Genomic DNA, 21,679 nt, shown 5'->3' with positions numbered 1-21,679 from the left:
GTTGGAGATGATGATTGGATGCTGGACGTAATTACTAGGTGCTGGAGGTAATGACTGGATGCTGTTGATAATGATCTGATGCTGGAGATAATGATTAGATGCTGGAGATAATGAAGTTAAAAAAAATTTCCCGTCTGCATATATAGTAATGGTAAGTGCCACACTGGCAGAACCATTTATGAACATTAATACACATATATGAAATTTATTCTTGCAAGACAGAAGGTATGTAGTGTGTGAGTGAACGTGGTGCATGTGTGTGACCCCCATCTGTCCTTCCCGATCAGCCTTCAACATCCTACTCAAAGCCAACCGACAACTTCTATCAGGAAGGGTCGACCACCAAAACAACAAGAAGACAGACAAGAACGAACGACAAGTGGTGAAGGCAATAACTGTGAAGTGAGACACCGAGGAGATCACAGCTAAATATCCGATCACTACTGTGGCTGGTGTGTTGGGCCAAGACTAAAGTACAGAACCTTACCATATGACATGGACCACTCTGGTGTGTCAAAGCCATATGGCCGGCCGCTAGCAACGACGGCAACGGGCCCAGGACGCGAGCCCCAGGAGAAACCAGGATAAAAGGGCAGCATAAGGGCACAGAGGCCAGGAAGGGCAGCCCCCAGAGCCACCGGGGCAGACGACGAACCAACAGGGGAGCGGCCCTGCGGCGCCGGAATGCACCCCCAACATGACCCCCCCCCCGCCACGGAGGCACAGGGAGCAGCCCCATACCCAAGGGGAGCACACAGGGTGCCAGCAGAGCCAACCAATGGGGGGGACCGCAGAACCACACCACCAGGGCCACGGCCCCTGAAGGCGGGAGCAAGAGGCGGCAAGGACGGGGGACAAAGGAGCCACCACAACCGAATCCAAAACACAGGCAGGGACCGGAAGGAGAGACACGGTGCAGGGAGTGGGCCACATACACCGGCCCCACCAGGCCCCCAGCCCAACCCCAGATCCGGCGTAGGTGCCATGGAAACCACGAGACGGGGGGAGGCGGGCAGCCCCGGAGGAGCACCAGAGGCCAAGGGAGGAGCAAACCAACAGGGGGCACAGGGGGCCAGTGAGCCGCAGCTGGACGACCCACCCCGCCCGGAGGTCCTCGAACAAGGGAAGGCACGAGATGGGACCCCAGAGCGGCAGGGGTAGCCGAGGAGCCAAAGGGAGACAGGCAGGCCCCACAAACACGGAGGGAGAGGCCAGGCCATGGGGGGCCACATACACCCGAGCCACGGGGAGAGGCACCACTCCCCGCCCAGGTACCGGACCCCAACTCACCAATGGCAGAGCAGACAGACCCAACTGAAAAGGAATGATGGCTGCCCAATCCCCACCCCCACCTCCAATAGGACCAGAAGCCCTGCGGCGTGGCACTGGGGCTTCCCAGGTGGGCCAGCCAGCCGCCCTGCCCTCCCCCCCAGGCACAGAGGCACGCCCACGCGGGAGGAGCCGAAGGGAGCACGGGCCAGCACCCAACCCAACTCCCCGGAAGCCTGCGGAGCCAACAGGCAGCACCTGAAAGCAAGTTAATAAATGTATCCTGGAGGTGATGATTAGATGCTGGAATGATTAGATGTTGGAGATAATAATCAGATGTTGGAAGTAATGATTGGATGCTGGAGATAATTGGATGGTGGAGATAATGACTGGACACAGGAGATAAAGATTGGAAGCTGGAGATAATGACTGGATGCTGTAGATAATGATTGGTTGCTGGAAATCATGAAAAAGATGCTGCAGATAATGACTGGATTTTCGATATAACGATTGGATGTTGGAGATAATGATTGGACACTGGAGATCATTATTGGATACTGGAGATAATGATTAGATGCTATAAATAATAAATAGACACTGGAGGTAATGACTAGATGCTGAGATAAGGATTAGAGGGTGGAGATAATGATTGGATGATTGAGATAATGAATCAGTGCTGAAGATAATGATTGGGTGCTGTGGCTAATGATTGGATGTTGGAGATAATTACTAGATGCTGTGGATAATTAGATGCTGTAGGTAATGACTGAATGCTGGAGATAATGATTAGATGTTTGAGATAACTATTGGATGTCAACGGTAATGATTAGATGCTGGAGATAATGATTAGATGTTACAGATAATGATTAGATGCTGGAGATAATTATTAGATGCTTGAAATAATGATTGAATCCTGGAGATAATGACTGAATATTGGACATGATGATTAGATGCTGGAGTGATTCGATGCTGGAGATAATGACTGGATCATGGAGATAATGATTGGATGCTGGAGATAATGATTGGATGTTGAAGATGATTAAATGCTGAAGATGATTAAATGCTGGAGATAATGACTGGATGCTGGAGATAATGATTGGATGCTGAAGATAAAGATTGGAAGCTGGAGATAATGACTGGATGCTGTAGATAATGATTGGATGCTGGAAATCATGATATGATGCTGCAGATAATGATTGGACTTTGGCAGAAATGATTGGATGCTCAAGATCATGTTTAAATGGTGTAGATAATAATTAGATGCTGGAGGCAATGACTGAATGCTGTAGATAATGACTGGATACTGGAGGTAATGACTGGATGCTGGAAATCATGACTGGATGCCGGAGATAATGACTCGATGCTCAAGATGGATGATGTATATAATGATTAGATGCTGTAGATACTGATTTGATGATGTAGATAATTACTGGATGCTGGTGATAATGACTACATGGTGGAGACAATGATTGGATGCTGTAGGTAATGAATGGATGCTGGAAGTAATGACTGCATGATGTATACAATGATTAGATGCTGTAGATCCTGATTTGACGCTGGACATAATGGTTAGACACTACAAATAAGAAACAGATGATGGAAGTAATAAATAGATGATGTAAGTAATGACTGGATGCTGGAGATAATGATTACAGGCTGGAAATCATGATTAGATGCTGGAAATAATGACTGGATGTTGGAGATAATGATTGGATGCTCAAGATAATGCCTGGATGATGGAGATAATGATTGGATGCTTGAAGTCATGGTTAGATGCTGCAGATAATGACTGGACTTTGGAGATGATGACTGGATGCTGGAGATGGTGATTGGATACTCGAGATGATGACTGGATGTTGGAGATACTTAATGGATGCTGGAGGTAATGACTGGATGCTGGAGATAATGACTGGATGTTGGAGATAATGACTGGATGCTGGAGATGATGATTAAATTCTGGACATAATAATTTGATGCTGGAGATAATGATTAGATGCTAGAATGATTCAATGCTGGAAATAATGATTGGATGCTTGAGATAATAACTGGATGCTGGAGACAATATTTAGATGCTGGAGATAATGATTAGATGCTGGGGACAATGATTAGATGCTGTAGATAATGATTAGATGCTGGAGGTAATGACTGGATGCTAGAGATATTCATTGGATGCTAGGGATATTGATTGGATGCTGGAGGTAATGACTGGATGCTGGAGATAATGACTGAATGTTGGAGGTGATGACTGGATGATGATTGGATAATGATTAGATGTTGGAGATAATTACTGGAGACAAGAGATAAAGACTGGATGCTGGAGATTATGATTGGATGCTAGTGATAATGATTAGATGCTGTAGACAATGATTAGAGGCTGGAGAAAACCATTAGATGCTGGAAATAATAACTGGATGCTGGAGATAATGATTTGGTGCTGGAACTCATGATTATCCTGGAGATAAGGAGTGGATGCTGGAGATAATGATTGGATGCTGAAGATAAAGACTGGAAGCTGGAGATAATGACTGGATGCTGTAGATAATGACTGGATGCTGGAAATCATGATATGATGCTGCAGATAATGATTGGACTTTGGCAGAAATGATTGGATGCTCAAGATCATGTTTAAATGGTGTAGATAATAATTAGATGCTGGAGGCAATGACTGAATGCTGTAGATAATGACTGGATACTGGAGGTAATGACTGGATGCTGGAAATCATGACTGGATGCTGGAGATAATGACTCGATGCTCAAGATGGATGATGTATATAATGATTAGATGCTGTAGATACTGATTTGATGATGTAGATAATTACTGGATGCTGGTGATAATGACTGCATGATGTATACAATGATTAGATGCTGTAGATCCTGATTTGACGCTGGACATAATGGTTAGACACTACAAATAAGAAACAGATGATGGAAGTAATAAATAGATGATGTAGGTAATGACTGGATGCTGGAGATAATGATTAGAGGCTGGAAATCATGATTAGATGCTGGAAATAATGACTGGATGTTGGAGATAATGATTGGATGCTCAAGATAATGCCTGGATGATGGAGATAATGATTGGATGCTTGACGTCATGGTTAGATGCTGCAGATAATAATGACTGGACTTTGGAGATGATGACTGGATGCTGGAGATGGTGATTGGATACTCGAGATGATGACTGGATGTTGGAGATACTTAATGGATGCTGGAGGTAATGACTGGATGCTGGAGATAATGACTGGATGTTGGAGATAATGACTGGATGTTGGAGATGATGATTAAATTCTGGACATAATAATTTGATGCTGGAGATAATGATTAGATGCTAGAATGATTCAATGCTGGAGATAATGATTGGATGCTTGAGATAATAACTGGATGCTGGAGACAATATTTAGATGCTGGAGATAATGATTAGATGCTGGGGACAATGATTAGATGCTGTAGATAATGATTAGATGCTGGAGGTAATGACTGGATGCTAGAGATATTCATTGGATGCTAGGGATATTGATTGGATGCTGGAGGTAATGACTGGATGCTGGAGATAATGACTGAATGTTGGAGGTGATGACTGGATGATGACTGGATAATGATTAGATGTTGGAGATAATTACTGGATGCTGGAGATAAAGACTGGATGCTGGAGATTATGATTGGATGCTAGTGATAATGATTAGATGCTGTAGACAATGATTAGATGCTGGATATAATGATTGGATGTGAGAGATGATGATTGGATGCTGGAGATAGTTACTGGATGCTGGAGGTAATGACCAGACGCTGGAGATAATGAGTAGAGGCTGGAGATAATTATTGGATGATGGAGAAAATGATTTGATGGTGTAGATAATAATTAGATGCTGGAGGTAATGACTGGTTGCTGTAGATGATGATAGGATGCTGGAGATAACTGGATGCTGGAGACGATGATTAAATGCTGTAGATAATGATTAAATGCTGGAGATAATGATTAGATGCTGTAGATAATAATTACATGCTGGAGATAGTGACTGGATGCTGGAGATAATGATTAGAGGCTGGAGAAAACCATTAGATGCTGGAAATAATAACTGGATGCTGGAGATAATGATTGTGTGCTGGAACTCATGATTATCCTGGAGATAAGGAGTGAATGCTGGAGATGATAATTAGATGCTGGAATGATTTAATGCTGGAGATAATCATTAGATGATAGACATAATGATGGGATGCTGGAGATGATGATTAGATGGTGGAGATAATGACTGGATGCTGTAGATAATGAATGGATGCTGGAGGTAATGTCTGGATGCTGGAGGTAATGATTAGATGTTTGAGATAACTATTGGATGCTGACAGTAATGATTAGATGGTGGAGATAATGACTGAATCCTGGAGATAATGATTGAATACTGGACATGATGATTAGATGGTGGAGATGATGACTGGATCATGGAGATAATGACTGGATGCTGGACATAATGATTGGATGTTGAAGATGATTAAATGCTGGAGATGATGATTAAATGCTGTAGATAATGATCAGATGCTAGAGACAATGAAGACAATGATTTGATGCCGGAATGATTTGATGTTGGAGATAATGATTGGATGCTGTAGGTACTGACTGGATGCTGGAGATAATGATTGGATGCAGGAGATAATGATTAGATGCTGGAGATAGTGATTGGATGATGCACCTAATAACTGGATGCTGGAGATAATGACTGGATGCTGAAGGTAATGACTGGATGTTGGAGATGATGATTGGATGCTGGAGATAATGATTAGAGACTGAAGGTAACCATTGGATGCTGGAGGTAATGACTGGATGCTGGACATAATGATTGGATGCTGGAGATAATGATTAGATGCTGGAGCTAGTGACTGGATGATGCACATAATAACTGGATGCTGGAGGTAATGACTGGATGCTTGAGATAATGGCTTGATGCTGTAGGTAATGACTGGATGCTGGAGATATTGACTAGATGACTGTAGATAAAGACTGGATGCTGGAGATGATGATTGGATGCTCGAGATAATAACTGGATGCTGGAGATCATGATTAGATGCTTGAGGTAATGATTGGATGCTAGAGATATTGATTGGATGCTAGAGATAATGATTGGGTGCCGGAAATGATGATTAGATGCTAGACATAATGACTGGATGCTGGAGATAATGATTGGATGCTGGAGGTAATGTCTGGATGCTGGAGGTAATAATTGGACTTTGGAGATGATGACTGGATGCTGGAAATGATGACTGGATACTCGAGATGATGATTGGATGTTGGAGATACTTAATGGATCATGGAGATAATGACTGGATGCTGGAGATAATGATTGGATGTTGAAGATGATTAAATGCTGGAGATGATGATTAAATGCTGTAGATAATGATCAGATGCTGGAGACAATGAAGACAATGATTTGATGCCGGAATGAATTGATGTTGGAGATAATGATTGGATGCTGGAGGTACTGACTGGATGCTGGAGATAATGACTGGATGCTGAAGGTAATGACTGGATGTTGGAGATGATGATTGGATGCTGGAGATAATGATTAGAGACTGAAGGTAACCATTGAATGCTGGAGGTAATGACTGGATGCTGGACATAATGATTGGATGCTGGAGATAATGATTAGATGCTGGAGATAAAGATTAGATGTTGGGGATAGTGATTGGATGATGCACATAATAACTGGATGCTGGAGGTAATGACTGGATGCTGGAGATAATGGCGTGATGCTGTAGGTAATGGAGGTAATGACTGGGTGATGTATATGATTAGATGCTGTAGATACTGATTTGATGCTCGAAATAACGACTGGATGTTGGAGATGATTGGATGCTGTAGATAATGACTCAGTGCTGGAGATAATGATTAGATGTGAGAGGTAATTATTGGATGGTAGAGATGATGATTGGATGCAAGAGATGTTGACTGGATGCTGGAGATAATGACTGGATGCTATAGGTAATGACTAGATAGCTGTAGATAATGACTGGATACTGGAGATAATGATTGGATGATGATAATGAGTACATGGTGGAGACAATGATTGGATGCTGGAAATAATGATTGGATGCTGGAAATAACGATTGGATGCTGGAGATAATGACTGGATGTTGGAGATGATGATTAAATGCTGGACATAATAATTTGATGCTGGAGGTAATGATTAGGTGCTAGAATGATTTAATGCTGGAGATAATGATTGGATGCTTGAGATAATAACTGGATGCTGGAGACGATGATTAGATGCTGGAGATGATTAGATGCTGGAGATGATGATGATCGGATGCTGGAGATAATGATTGGATGCTATAAATAATGACTGGATGCTGGAGAGAAAGATCAGATGCTATCAATAATGATTAGATTCTGAAGGTAATGATTGGATGCTGGGGATGATGACTGGCTGCTGGAGATTATGGTTAGAGGCTGGAGATAATTACTGGATGATTGAGATAATGATTTGATGCTGAAGGTAATGCTGGAGATAATGACTTGATGTTGTAGATAATGATGAGATGCTGTTGATAATGACTTGTTGCTGTAGATAATGATTGGATAATGGCGATGATGATTGGATGCTGGAGATAATGAACTGATTCTGGAGATGGTGATTGGATGTTAGAGATACTTAATGGATGCTGGAGGTAATGACTGGATGCTGGAGATAATGAATGGATGATGTATATAATGATTAGATACTTTAGATACTGTTTTGACACTGTAGATAATTATTGGATGCTGGTGATAAAAACTACATGGTGGAGACAATGACTGGATGCTGGAGATACTGACTGGAAGTTGGAGATGACGATTAAATGCTGGACATAATAATTTGATGCTGGAGATAATGATTGGATGCTAGAGATAATAACTGGATGTTGGAGACAATGATTTTATGCTGGAGATAATGATTAGATGCTGGAGGTAATGATTGGATGCTGGAGATAATGACTGAATGCTGTAGGTGATGACTGGATGATAATTGGATAATTATTGGATGATGGAGATAACGATTGGATGCTGGAGATGATGATTGGATGCTGTTGATAATGGCTGGATGCTGGAGATAATCATTTTATGTTGGACATGATGATTGCATGCTGGAGATGATGATTAGATGCTCCTAATCATCTAATGACTGACATAATGACTGGACGCTAGTGGTGTAGTCTACGTGGAACGCAGTTGGACGCCGTCTACTCACCTTAAAATTTCCATCTCTCCACTTCAAATTGCCCCAGGGAACGTGACGGTGTAAATAAAATCAGCGCTTATTGACTGTAATTTTATTTTCTCCTTTTATTTTTCTATTTTTTCTCAGCCATCAAGTGTCCATCACTGCAGAGTGCACCGTATGTTTCCCATCCCCATCCCCCCCCCCCCTGCGCGCTTGCTCTGCTAGATAAGAGTTTTAATTGGCTCATAGATAGATGGGGGCTGGTCTAATAAAAGGGAGGCTGTTGAACTGGATTAAACACTTCTTGAGTGCTAGAAGTGTTCAGGTTGGAGTGGGTAACTGTTTTTCTGATGCCTTTCCTGTTGATAATGGGACCCCTCAGGGCAGCGTTATCAGTCCTGTCCTTTTCAATGTTATGGTTAACGATATCTTTAATGCTGTTGATGGTAGCTTTGGCAGATCTTTATTTGCGGATGGGGCCCTTTGGAAAAGGGGTAGTAATGTTACACACCTATTTAGTCAAATGCAGTGTGCATTAGATAAGGTTCAGGGCTGGGCTGACAGATGGGGATTTTGATTGTCTGCTTCCAAAACTAAGTTTGTGGTTTTTGGAAGGAAGAAGTGTGGTTGTGAGCAACCTCTTACACTGTACGGTGAATGTATTGAAAGGGTTAAATCGTTCAAGTTCCTTGGGGTAGTGCTGGATGAGCGACTTACGTATAAAGATCATATTCAGAAAATTGTGGATAAGAGTACTAAAGTGATTAACGTTATGAGGTGTCTGACTGGAACAACATGGGGGGCTGACCGCACTGTGATGTTGACTATTTATAAAGCTTTAATTAGGTCCGTGTTTGATTATGGCTGTGAGGTATATGGGTCTGCAGCAAAGTCTTTATTGTGAAAACTTGACATTGTTCAAGCTAAAGCGTTGAGATTGTGTGTTGGAGCTTTTAAAACTACTTCACTTCCTGCACTATTGGTCGAGTCGGGGGAAACCCCTTTAAGTCTGAGACGTATTAAACTGGGATTAAACTATATAGTGAAATTAAAGGGGGCTGGAATGGTGCTTTCGTCCTCTTCTGTGCTGGATGACAGTTGGGAGTTTGGAGGTGGCACAGATACACGCAACGGCAGCTGTTTTCTGTTTTCACTAAAAGGTCGATTACAGGGGCTTAATTTTGGTAATAGTGTGGTCTGGCCAGTAACTCCACCTTGGCTGTGGCCTGTGCCAGATGTTGATTTGTCATTGGCAGAGTTGCATAAAGATTTTAAAGGAAGTCTAGTGACTTGTGCAAATGTCCATCTCAGGACTGTGTGGAGAGGCATTACCCAGATTTACACAGATGGGTCGAGAGATCTGGCAACTAGATGAGTGGGTTTTGGTGTTTATGTTCCTCAATTTGGGTTCAGTAAGTGTCACCGTTTATCTGATGGCATTTCTGTGTTTACCGCTGAGTTGTTTGCGATCCTCTGGGCACTGTGGTGGGTAGAGGACGCTGAACTTAAAAGTGTGGTAATTTGTTCTGACTCTCTGTCTTCACTGATGTCTTTAGTGGGTGGAGGGTGCGTGGCCAGAGCAGATGTGGTTAGTGAAATTTTGATGTTGCTGTTTAAACTTGGGGAGGCTGGGTGTTGTGTAGGGTTTCTGTGGGTCTGTGGAATGAAATGGCTGATGCTGCCAAGGCCGGCTTAAGGACTGACGCCATCCTGTTTCACATTCCTTTTAGTAGAATGGAGTGCCGTGGTTTTGTTAATGGTAGTATACACCAGCAGTGGCAGCACATTTGGGATACTGAGACCAAGGGAAGACACCTTCACACTACTGTTTCAAAAGTAGAGCAGGGTAATGTGTCACTGGGTGCCTCACGTCACGATGATGTGAAGTTGGCGTGGCTCAGGCTGGGTCACTGTGGGTTAAACACTGGGCTGTATGTGTTTGGGAAACATCTGGACAGTTGCTGTCATTTTCGCTGTGTCACTGAATCTGTTCTTCATGTGTTAATACACTGCCCTTTGTATGCAGAGGATAGAAGGGTCATGTTTCGAGGTTTGGTAGATCTGGGTTGTAGTACCTTTTCTTTGAGGACACTGGGGCATGGAGCCTCCCCAAAGTAGAGAGCGAATTTGGTGGTTTGTTTTTTTTTAAAAACTGTGGCTTGTATTGGAAAATATAGGGGTGCTGTGTCTATCTCATTGACATTTAATAGGTGTTCTGTGTCTTATGACCTGAGGGGGGCAGCAATGCACTGACCATGCCTAGCCTGCCGACAACCAAGAAGAAGAAGAAGAAGAAGGGGCTGGGCTACCAGCTAATCAGCGCGAAAGCAGCACACAAACAAGAAGAATGCTAGAGAAAGTATTGATGGTGATTATTACCCGAAAAAATGAAAAGAAAACAGGCCTCGGTTTTAGATTTTTTTCCGAAACGTCCACCTGCTGCTTCAGGGCCGATTGATGAAGATTGCACCCTGAGTGGAGGAGATAAACCTGGCACTGTCTGCATTGCTGGTAAGTGGGCTAAGACAGCTAGTTTTTTTTATTTGTTCACTAAGCTAATGGGCCTTAAAACAGTCTAAAAAGCATTATTTTCAATGAGACGCGTTGCTTTTTAGATGCGTCAGAAGCGTCAGCTGAGCTAAACCGACGCTTCTAAGGGGAGCGCGCATTGCCGCTTCTCGGCAGGCTGACACATCAAAGTTCAATCCAAACCAGCTTTCGATGTTCTGAGCTGTGACGTACCTTTGCGTTGTCCAATAGGAACGACGCGTCGGGCCAAAACACGGAAGACTAGTGGCAGAAACCACTGATCTGTACAAAACAAAGGTGTCACAGGACTGCTCATTTATGGAGCAGTTTTCTGAAGAAAAATCTTTGGAAATGTTTTTTGTTGTTGTTTGTTACCTCAGAATTTCTGATTACTGTTAAAAAAGTTTAGAACACTTAATTAAAATAGCTAACTGAATCAATAAATGGTTCTTTAGAAACCTTTCATCTGTAAATTAAAACCACCTGTTATTTCAGATTAGATAATTTCATGTTTAACATAAGGAACCTCGGACATTTATTTTTACACAAAATAACATAGAAATTTGTAAATTTTTTTAAGTCTGGTAGATTATTTATATCTCATTTCAACCAGAAAAACAGACACTGTAAATAAATACAAATGTTTATTATAAATGCAACAGGAAATAATTTAACAATGACTGCAGTGTGATTGTAAAGTAGGATTTCTGTGACATAAACCTCATGATGAATTTTTTTAATGGTCATTTCAACTTGTAATTTTGCCAAAATATGTAATTGCCTTTAATGTTGTTATCAGGACAGAGTTATTTCTAAAATATGAATTTGAGCACAATAAGTGGAGAGCTTCTACCTGTGCAAATGTCTTTGGACTTTGATTCGTGGACATTTTTAATGATCCGTTCATTTATTGTTAAAATATAAAATGAAACAGCTTTTTAAAAAATAATAGAGTTTTGCCCGTAATCTACAGATGTCTCTTGAGCTTGAGTCCCATTGGCTGTTGGATAGTGTAGTTTTAAAATGACTGGAATTGGTAAGTGGCATACTCTCCGGTATTAGTTGCATGGTTGTCTTAGTTAGTTAGTTGGTTGTCTTCATACTCTGCTTTTGGCCTCCAATGTTTTTGTCATGGGTTGAAAAGGTTTCTGCAAAGTAAAGCATCTCCCATATTTTCATTGTTGTATGTGAATTTTCTGGGAGCGAGCTTCTGTCCTTCAGCCTAGCTGCTGTTTTTAATGGAACTTAACGTATACTAATACGAGCTTGTTTAAACTGGGTAGGTTTCCTTATGGACCACAAAGCCTACAGGTTCCAGTCCCCCGTCTGGACCTGATGATGGACTGTCAACTTCAACAGAGATTGTGGCAGGAGGCGTGAGGCTCTGCAGCCGGTGCATGCTCATGTAGACCGGTGTGTTCTGTTTTGTTTTTGTTTATGCATCTAAACTGTCCACGAACAACGTGGAGCCATGTGGATTATATGAAGGGTGAATCTTACAGCTGCTGAATTTGACAGTACAGGCTCATATCTGATACTAAATAGAGGGAGGAAAAGTGAACTCTTAGTTGGGAGGCAATAATCTGCTCCTTCTTATTGTTAAGAGAACTTTTCTTTCTTAATAACAAGGAGTCACAGTCACTTTTTTTTTTTTGAGTGACTGTGACTTAAAGTTGTCTTATTTACTGCTAAACAATACACAGTAGAATAGAATGATGACGGGCAAAAAACACAGTCTACCCACTTCAAAAATGTAGACTACACCACTGGACGCTGCATATATTGATTAAATGCTGGAGATAATGAAGATGATGGTTGGATGCTGGAGATGATGATTGGACGCTGCAGATAATGTTTGGATGTTGGAGACAATGATTGGATACTGGAGATGATGACTGGATGCCCCAGATAATTACTGGATGCTGGAGATAATAATTGGATGCTTAAGATATTGATTGGATGCTGGAGGTAATGACTGGATGCTGGAGATAATGATTGGATGATGTAGATCAGGGGTGGGCAACTTGTTCCAGAAAGGGCCAAGAGGGTGCAGGTTTTCGTTGGAGCCACTGACTCCACCAGTTGATTTCACTGATTAACATCACTTTGAGCAGATGGAATCAGTTCATCAGTGAAATCACCTGGTGGACTCAGTGGATACAAAGAAAACCTGCACCCCTCTTGGCCCTTTCTGGAACAAGTTGCGCACCCCTGATGTAGATAATAATTGGATGCTGGAGATAATAATTAGATGCTATAAATAATAATTAAGTGCTGAAGGTAATGACTGGATGTTGGAGATAATGACTGGATGTTGGAGATGATGATTGGATGCTAGAGATAATGGTTGGATGCTGGAGATAATGATTCAATGCTGGAGATAATGACTGGATGGTGGAGATGATGATTCAGTGATGGAGATAATGACTGGATACCGGAGAAAATGGCTTGATGCTGGAGAAGATAATTGGATGCTAGAGATAATGACCGGATGCTGGAGATGATGATTGTATTCTAGAGATAATGTCTAGATGCTGGAAATGATGACTGAATGGTGGAAACAATGATTAGAGGCTGAAGATAATGATTGGATGCCGAAGGTAATTATTAGATGCTGGAAATAATGTTTAGATGCTGGAGATAATGATTGGATGTTGGAGACAATGATTAGATGTTGGCAGTTGTGGGCACAGTTCTGCTTATCTGCAAACCACTAATTAGCAAAGATAACTTTTTTGTTAGTGGATTAGCTTTTCAGCTAACTTCAAAAACCATCAGCGAACCAATCAGCTTCCGATAAATTTAGTTCCGATAACTTTTAGACCACTAATGTTTTTTACGTAGTTAGTAATGGTGAAAAACATTTATAAACCCTGTTGGTTCCTGTCTGCTACGTATTTTGCAGCAGTGAGGTAGCAGAGCTCAACTCTACCCCAGCAGAAGGACCCAGGCTGCAGCAAGCAAGCAAGCAAACCATTACCCTTTACAGCAGACAAGCTGTGAGGCAGATGTCTTGAAACAGAAAGCAGATTTGACTTATGGTTTTGATTTATAAATCAAATTAATCTGGATAGAATAACTACATTAATGTCAACTCCTAAAATTTACAAAGTGAAAATATATCACATATCTGTTAATTTTAAAATAATGCACTAGTTCTGAAGATTTGAACATTAACACACAGTTGCCCAAAGGGATTATGGGTAACCTGAACATCTGCTCATACTAATTGGTTGATCTACTCATTCTATATAAAACCAACACAAGTTAATATAACATGTGTGTTGGTGTTTACAAATAAATGTACTTTGTAAAATATGTCATTTTTTTCATTTGTAAAAAAGACCAAAAGGCATTTTCAAAACGGAAGTCTGTGAAGTTGTGATGCAGGTCGACAACCATGTGATATAACTGGGCGCCAGTAGATGGTAGTGTTCTATGCATTTTGACCTCGATGCCTGGATGCTGGAGATGATGATTAGATGCTCGAGATGATGATTGAATCCTTGAGATAATGATTGAATGCTGGAGAAGATGATTAGATGCTGAAATGATTCGATGCTGGAGATAATGATTAGATGCTAGACATAATGACTGGATGCTGGAGATGATGATTAGATGCTCGAGATGATGATTGAATCCTTGAGATAATGATTGAATGCTGGAGAAGATGATTAGATGCTGAAATGATTCAATGCTGGAGATAATGATTAGATGCTAGACATAATGACTGGATGCTGGAGATAATGATTAGATGCTCGAGATGATGATTAGATGCTCAAGATGATGACTGAATCCTTGAGATAATGATTGAATGCTGGAGAAGATGATTAGATGCTGAAATGATTCGATGCTGGAGATAATGATTAGATGCTAGACATAATGATTGGATGCTGGAGATAATCACTGAATGTTGGAGATAATGATGTATGGTGGAGATAATGATTGGATGCTGGAAGTAATGACTGGATGCTGGAGATAATTATTAGATGCTGGAGAAACGATTAAAATCTGTAGATAATGATTAGATGCTGGAGGTAATGAGTGGATGCTGGAGATGATGATTGGATGCTGGCGATGATGATTGTATGTTGCGAGATAATGATTGTATGTTACGAGATGATGATTGGAAACTAGAGATGATGATTAGATGCTGGAAATAATGACTGGATCCTGGAGATGATGATTGGATGCTAGAGGTAACGATTAGATGCTGGAAATGATATTTGGATGCTGGAGATATTGATTGGATGCTGTAGATAATGATTAGAGGCTGGCAATAACGATTAGATGCTGGAGATAATGAATGGATAATGGAGATAATTATTGGATGAAGGAGATAATGAATCGATGCTGAAGGTAATGATTGGATGCTAAATGGTAAGTGGACTGCCTTTATATATCGCTTTTCCATCTGTATCAGATGCTCAAAGCGCTTTACAATTATGCCTGGATGCTGGAGATAATTGGATGTTTAAGATATTGATTGGATGCTGGAGATAATGATTGGATGATGTAGATAATGACTGGATGCTGTAGTTAATTATCAGATGCTATAAATAATAATTAGGTGCTGAAGGTAATGACTGGATGATGGAGATAATGATTGGATGATGGAGATAATGACTCATGACAGGTTTATGTAACACGGTGTAACTGTAAAAAGTATCTTGTAAACATGATGTGATGCTGAAAAGCTGTGAACATGTATGTGTGATCTGTGCTTGTACTTACTTTTGTGCACGTCATCACTGCTGTCCTGCAGGAGCACACCACATATTAGAAATCCATCTTTAAAAAGAGTTTTCTGTCTCAAACCACCACATTGTATTCTGGCAAAAATATTTCAGAGAAAATTCAGTGTAATTTGTTGTGGTCAGAAGATCTGCTTGCATTTGAACAAGATGTTCTGATTATTAGTTCACACATAATAAATTTTAATTTCAACTATTGTGTGGGGTCTGATTACACAGATGCAATCAATGTCCAAAACAGAGGTGGCTAACATATGGGAGCTATCTGCATTTGTTTTTGATTGATTATTGAAAAAAGGAGAAAGGTAATGGTTTGTCATAGTGTGTGTTTGCCTCTGACTTTCATTTCTACCTTTAATATTGGTTATCAGTTATGTTATTGGATTTGTTTGCAGTCACACATTAGATTTTGTTCATGAGTATCAAGTATCAAGTATCAACTAGACTTTATTAGCCCCCCAGGGGTAATTTGTTGTGCAGCCAGCAGTAGAACACATTCGGACATACATAAACATGAGGTAACATCATGTCGATACCTGGGCTCAGTTTCATAAAGCAGTCTAATCTGGTTTAGTCAAATCCAATTTAGTTGACCATAAAATTTTATTACAGAGATTAGAGCATGCCATAGGTATTAAAGGCACTGCACTGCGGTGGTTTGAATCATATTTATCTAATAGATTACAATTTGTTCATGTAAATGGGGAATCGTCTTCACAGACTAAGGTTAATTATGGAGTTCTACAAGGTTCTGTGCTAGGACCAATTTTATTCACTTTATACATGCTTCCACATGGATGACCTCTAATTTCCTGCTTTTAAATTCAGATAAAACTGAAGTTATTGTAACTGGCCCCACAAATCTTAGAAACATGGTGTCTAACCAGATCCTTACTCTGGATGGCATTACCCTGACCTCCAGTAATACTGTGAGAAATCTTGGAGTCATTTTTGATCAGGATATGTCATTCAATGCGCATATTAAACAAATATGTAGGACTGCTTTTTTGCATTTGCGCAATATCTCTAAAATTAGAAAGGTCTTGTCTCAGAGTGATGCTGAAAAACTAATTCATGCATTTATTTCCTCTAGGCTGGACTATTGTAATTCATTATTATCAGGTTGTCCTAAAAGTTCCCTGAAAAGCCTTCAGTTAATTCAAAATGTTGCAGCTAGAGTACTGACGGGGACTAGAAGGAGAGAGCATATCTCACCCATATTGGCCTCTCTTCATTGGCTTCCTGTTAATTCTAGAATAGAATTTAAAATTCTTCTTCTTACTTATAAGGTTTTGAATAATCAGGTCCCATCTTATCTTAGGGACCTCATAGTACCATATCACCCCAATAGAGCGCTTCGCTCTCAGACTGCAGGCTTACTTGTAGTTCCTAGGGTTTGTAAGAGTAGAATGGGAGGCAGAGCCTTCAGCTTTCAGGCTCCTCTCCTGTGAAACCAGCTCCCAATTCAGATCAGGGTCTAGACACCCTCTCTACTTTTAAGATTAGGCTTAAAACTTTCCTTTTTGCTAAAGCTTATAGTTAGGGCTGGATCAGGTGACCCTGAACCATCCCTTAGTTATGCTGCTATAGACTTAGACTGCTGGGGGGTTCCTATGATGCACTGAGTGTTTCTTTCTCTTTTTGCTCTGTATGCACCACTCTGCATTTAATCATTAGTGATTGATCTCTGCTCCCCTCCACAGCATGTCTTTTTCCTGGTTCTCTCCCTCAGCCCCAACCAGTCCCAGCAGAAGACTGCCCCTCCCTGAGCCTGGTTCTGCTGGAGGTTTCTTCCTGTTAAAAGGGAGTTTTTCCTTCCCACTGTCGCCAAGTGCTTGCTCACAGGGGGTCGTTTTGACCGTTGGGGTTTTTCCGTAATTATTGTATGGCTTTTGCCTTACAATATAAAGCACCTTGGGGCAACTGTTTGTTGTGATTTGGCGATATATAAATAAAATTGATTTGATTTGATTTGATTTACAGTCCATAATATAATCAGAAGATTCAGAGAATCTGGAGAACTTTCTACATGTAAGCGACAAGGCTGAAAATCAACATTGAATGTCTGTGACATTCGATCCCTCAGGCGGCACTGCATTAAAAACCAACATCATTGTGTGAAGGATCTTACCGCGTGGGCTCAGGAACACTTCAGAAAACCATTGTCAGTTAATAGAGTTTGGCGCTACATCTACACGTGCAAATTAAAACTGTACCATGCAAAGCGAAAGCCATACATCAACAACATCCAGAAATGCCGCCGCCTTCTCTGGGCCCGAGCTCATTTGAAATGGACAGACGCAAAGTGGAAAAGTGTGCTGTGGTCTGTTGAGTCCACATTACAGGAAATCATGGACATCGTGTCCTACGGACAAAAGAGGAAAAAGACCATCCAGATTGTTACCAGCGCAAAGTTCAAAAGCCAGCATCTGTGATGGTATGTGTTAGTGTTAGTTGGTATGTGTTAGATGTGTTAGTGCCCATGGCATGGGCAACTTACACATCTGTGATGGCACCATCAATGCTGAAAGGTACATCCAGGTTTTGGAGCAACACATGCTGCCATCCAAGCAACGTCTTTTTCAGGGACGTCCCTGCTTATTTCAGCAAGATAATGCCAAGCCACATTCTGCACGTGTTACAACAGCGTGGCTTCGTAGTAAAAGAGTGCGGGTACTAGACTGGCCTGCCTGCAGTCCAGACATGTCGCCCATCAAAATGTGTGGTGCATTATGAAGCTCAAAATACGACTGTTGAACAACTGAAGTCATCAAGCAAGAATGGAAAGAATTCCACCTACAAAGCTTCAACAATTAGTGTCCTCAGTTCCCAAATGCTTATTGAGTGTTGTTAGAAGGAAAGGTGATGTAACACAGTGGGAAACATACCACTGTCCCAGCTTTTTTGAAACATGTTGCAGGCATCCATTTCAAAATGAGAAAATATTTGCACAAAAACAATAAGGTTTATCAGTTTGAACATTAAATATCTTGTCTTTGTGGTGTATTCAGTTGAATATAGGTTGAAGAAGATTTGAAAATCATTGTATTCTGTTTTTATTTACATTTTACACAACGTCCCAACTTAATTGGAATTGGGGTTATAGAAGAAGAACTGCTCAGCTAAGAGCAAAGCACATCCTTTGCAGTTACTATGTGTCCATAAATGTTAATATAAAGCCAGTTACCAAAACAAAGGCTGGATAGTTCATCAAAACAACCAGCCAGAAGTAAACCAAACTCACGCATTGGAGGTGCTTCTTGGCAACGGCACTCGCGGGGCCATTATGCCTGTGAAAACTGTTGACTAACATAAAATAGCTAATCTACAAATTTAGCTACCGATGTGTAATGGTGATCAGACTAATGTTGGGCGGCTAACCGTAGTCGACTATGTAAGTGTTGTGGTTCCACCCAGTGGCCTGTCTGATGGGAGTTTTTGATGATTGTTTTGTCAGTGTTCCTCTCTCGTCTAGTGCATGTTTAGTTTCACCCTGTAGGTTACGTTCTTGTCATCTGTCGTGTGTTTTTGATTAGGTCTGTCCACCTCTGAGTCCTCACCTGTCTGTCTGGTTTTGTCTTCTTGTTGCACTGTGCACCTGCTCTCCTGTCTGTCTGTCTGTGTATCTGTGTGTGTGTGTGTTCTAACCTGTGCACTTGTCGCCTTCCTTCTGTCTTGTCTCTGTCCTCTCCCCCCAGCCCTCTTGTGTCTCACGTCCACTGTCCACTCTGTTTGTATTCCCTGTGTCCATCAAATCTGTTTGTAGGTCTCACGTTTATCATGTTTGCCTTCCGTGGTCTGCCTCCCCTTTCAGTGGTCTTTTGAGTTCTGGATTATCTAGGGTACTGTATGTGGTTTTCTGTTTTATGTTCTATAAACAGTGCTTAAAACCTTTATTTGTGCCATGCAGAATTTTTGTTCTCCTTGAAGCCATGTGTTAATTTTGGGACCTGAGTTCTCATCTCATGCTTCTTGCATTTTATTTTATGTAACATCATTTTTGTTGTTCTTCCTAGCTCTTTGACTATTCCATGTTTAGTGTCTTTCTTTTCCCTTCAGGTTTGCATTTATTTCTTAGGTGTATATTTGATCATTTGTGATGGCCTTGAGATATGTTCAGTCTTTTGGGAATGCCTCGGTTTTGCTGCCCTCGTGTGTTCATTTCAGTTCCTCACATCTCTGGCTTTTCTGTGATTACTTGCACCTGTGTTAATGCGTCGGCTTATTCATACCACACCTTGTTTGTCTTTACTTTGTGGGTCCATTGTTTGTCTGTTGATGGTTAAAGAGCTTTGTCATTTCCTGTGGTATGTAAGTACTGTCTTCTGTTTTTTTCCTCTGAGAAGAATTGCATTTTTGTTAATTTTTGAATCTTGAGTCCCTCACTGTTTTCTCTAATCCACCTGTATGCTTCTGTTATTTCACTTTGGCTGTCAGTAAATCACCTGGGTTTTTGTCAGTAATCTCTTGTAGTCTGCCTTTGCATTTGGGGTTCTAAATCCTCCCTAATCCCGATCATAACAGTAAGTTTATTAGACTGCTTTATAAAACTGGCCCTGGTTAGTAATTTTATTTGATGATGTTATAGTTCAGTTCGTTAGATCATTACATGATATCGTAATAGGTTCTACCAGATGTTGCCAGGTCAGTAAACATTCAGTACAAGTTAACCTCATGTTGTGATGTGAGGTTCATCACTGAAGAGACTCACCAGCTTTTGAGCAGGTTGAGGCAACATTCGACCAATTCCACTGACGATCCAGCCGATCATACTGCAGACACAAAGTAGAAATATTAGAACAGTCACAGAAACAAACTTTATTTAATTAGCCCTTTTCAAAGCTGTAGCTTCAAACTTTTGAAAGAAAATATTCCAAGTGTCTGTTCTTCAGGCAGGAAGCCACCGATGTTGGTCTGAGATAATGACATGCATCCAGAAAGTTTTCACAGTGCTTCACTTTTTCCACATTTTATGCTACAGTCTTATTCCAAAGTAAATGAAATTATTTTTTTATTTCACAACACAATACTCCATAATGACAGTGTGAAAGGTGTTTTTGTTGACATTTTTGCAAAGTATATATATAAAACTAATAAATCACTCGTCCATAAGTATTCACAGTCTTTGCCATGAAGCTCAAAACTGAGCTCAGGTGCCTCCTGTTTCCACTGATCATCCTTGAGATGTTTCTACAGCTTAATTGGAGTCCACCTGGGGTAAAATCAGTTGATTGGACATGATTTAGAAAGACACACACCTGTCTACATATAAGGTCCCACAGTTGACAGTCAGAGCACAAACCAAGCATGAAGTCAAAGAAATTGTCCGTAGACCTCTGAGACAGGATTGTCTGGAGGCACAAATCTGGGGACAGAAACATTTCTGCTGCTTTGAAGGTCCCAATGAGCACAGTGGCCTCCATCATCTGTAAATGGAAGAAGTTCAGATCCACCAGGACTCTTCATAGAGCTGGCTGCCCATCTAAACTGAGCGATTGGGGGAGAAGGGCTTTATTCAGGGCGGTGACCAAGAACCCGATGGTCACTCTGTCAGAGCTCCAGCATTCCTCTATGGAGAGAGGAGAACCTTCCAGAAGGACAAACATCTCTGCAGCAATCCACCAATCAGGCCTGTATGGTAGAGTGGCCAGATGGAAGCCAGTCCTTAGGTCCTCTTCACACATGACACGATTGAAACTAACTGGCGCACAAAAGAGGACTCGCATGCCACTCGTGAAAAATCAGAGCTGTCGCCACCACTATTCGTGCACAGCAAATGCACTCTACATTCGCGTGCTACTCATGCCTATAACACATTCCAACAAGAGCGGGCAAGATGAGGTCACATTGTCAGCTGATCATGTTTGCAGGATTTGTGCAGCATGTCGTAGGAGCACACTTGCATGACATGTATGTACAGACAATGTACATGAGGAC

General features: G+C 41.3%; 1 protein-coding gene across 4 annotated transcripts in view; it reads right to left on the bottom strand.

Annotated features, from left to right (window-relative positions):
• Nucleotides 1-21,679, bottom strand: part of LOC117521509 (cyclic nucleotide-gated cation channel beta-1-like) — a 167,311-nt gene that overhangs the window by 20,412 nt on the left and 125,220 nt on the right. For all 4 annotated transcript variants that reach the window (XM_034182848.1, XM_034182840.1, XM_034182826.1 and 1 more), the window contains exons 14-15: nt 20,454-20,514; nt 15,723-15,747 (exon numbers count right to left, since the gene is read on the bottom strand). In XM_034182848.1, the coding sequence (XP_034038739.1) occupies nt 15,723-15,747; nt 20,454-20,514 (86 nt within the window). The remainder of the gene's footprint in view (nt 1-15,722; nt 15,748-20,453; nt 20,515-21,679) is intronic.

Source organism: Thalassophryne amazonica, chromosome 2 (assembly GCF_902500255.1).
Source record: "Thalassophryne amazonica chromosome 2, fThaAma1.1, whole genome shotgun sequence".
NCBI classification, from domain to species: domain Eukaryota; kingdom Metazoa; phylum Chordata; class Actinopteri; order Batrachoidiformes; family Batrachoididae; genus Thalassophryne; species Thalassophryne amazonica.
The sequence above is the reverse complement of the archived record's forward strand: the minus strand, read 5'-3'. Positions and strand labels throughout refer to the sequence as shown.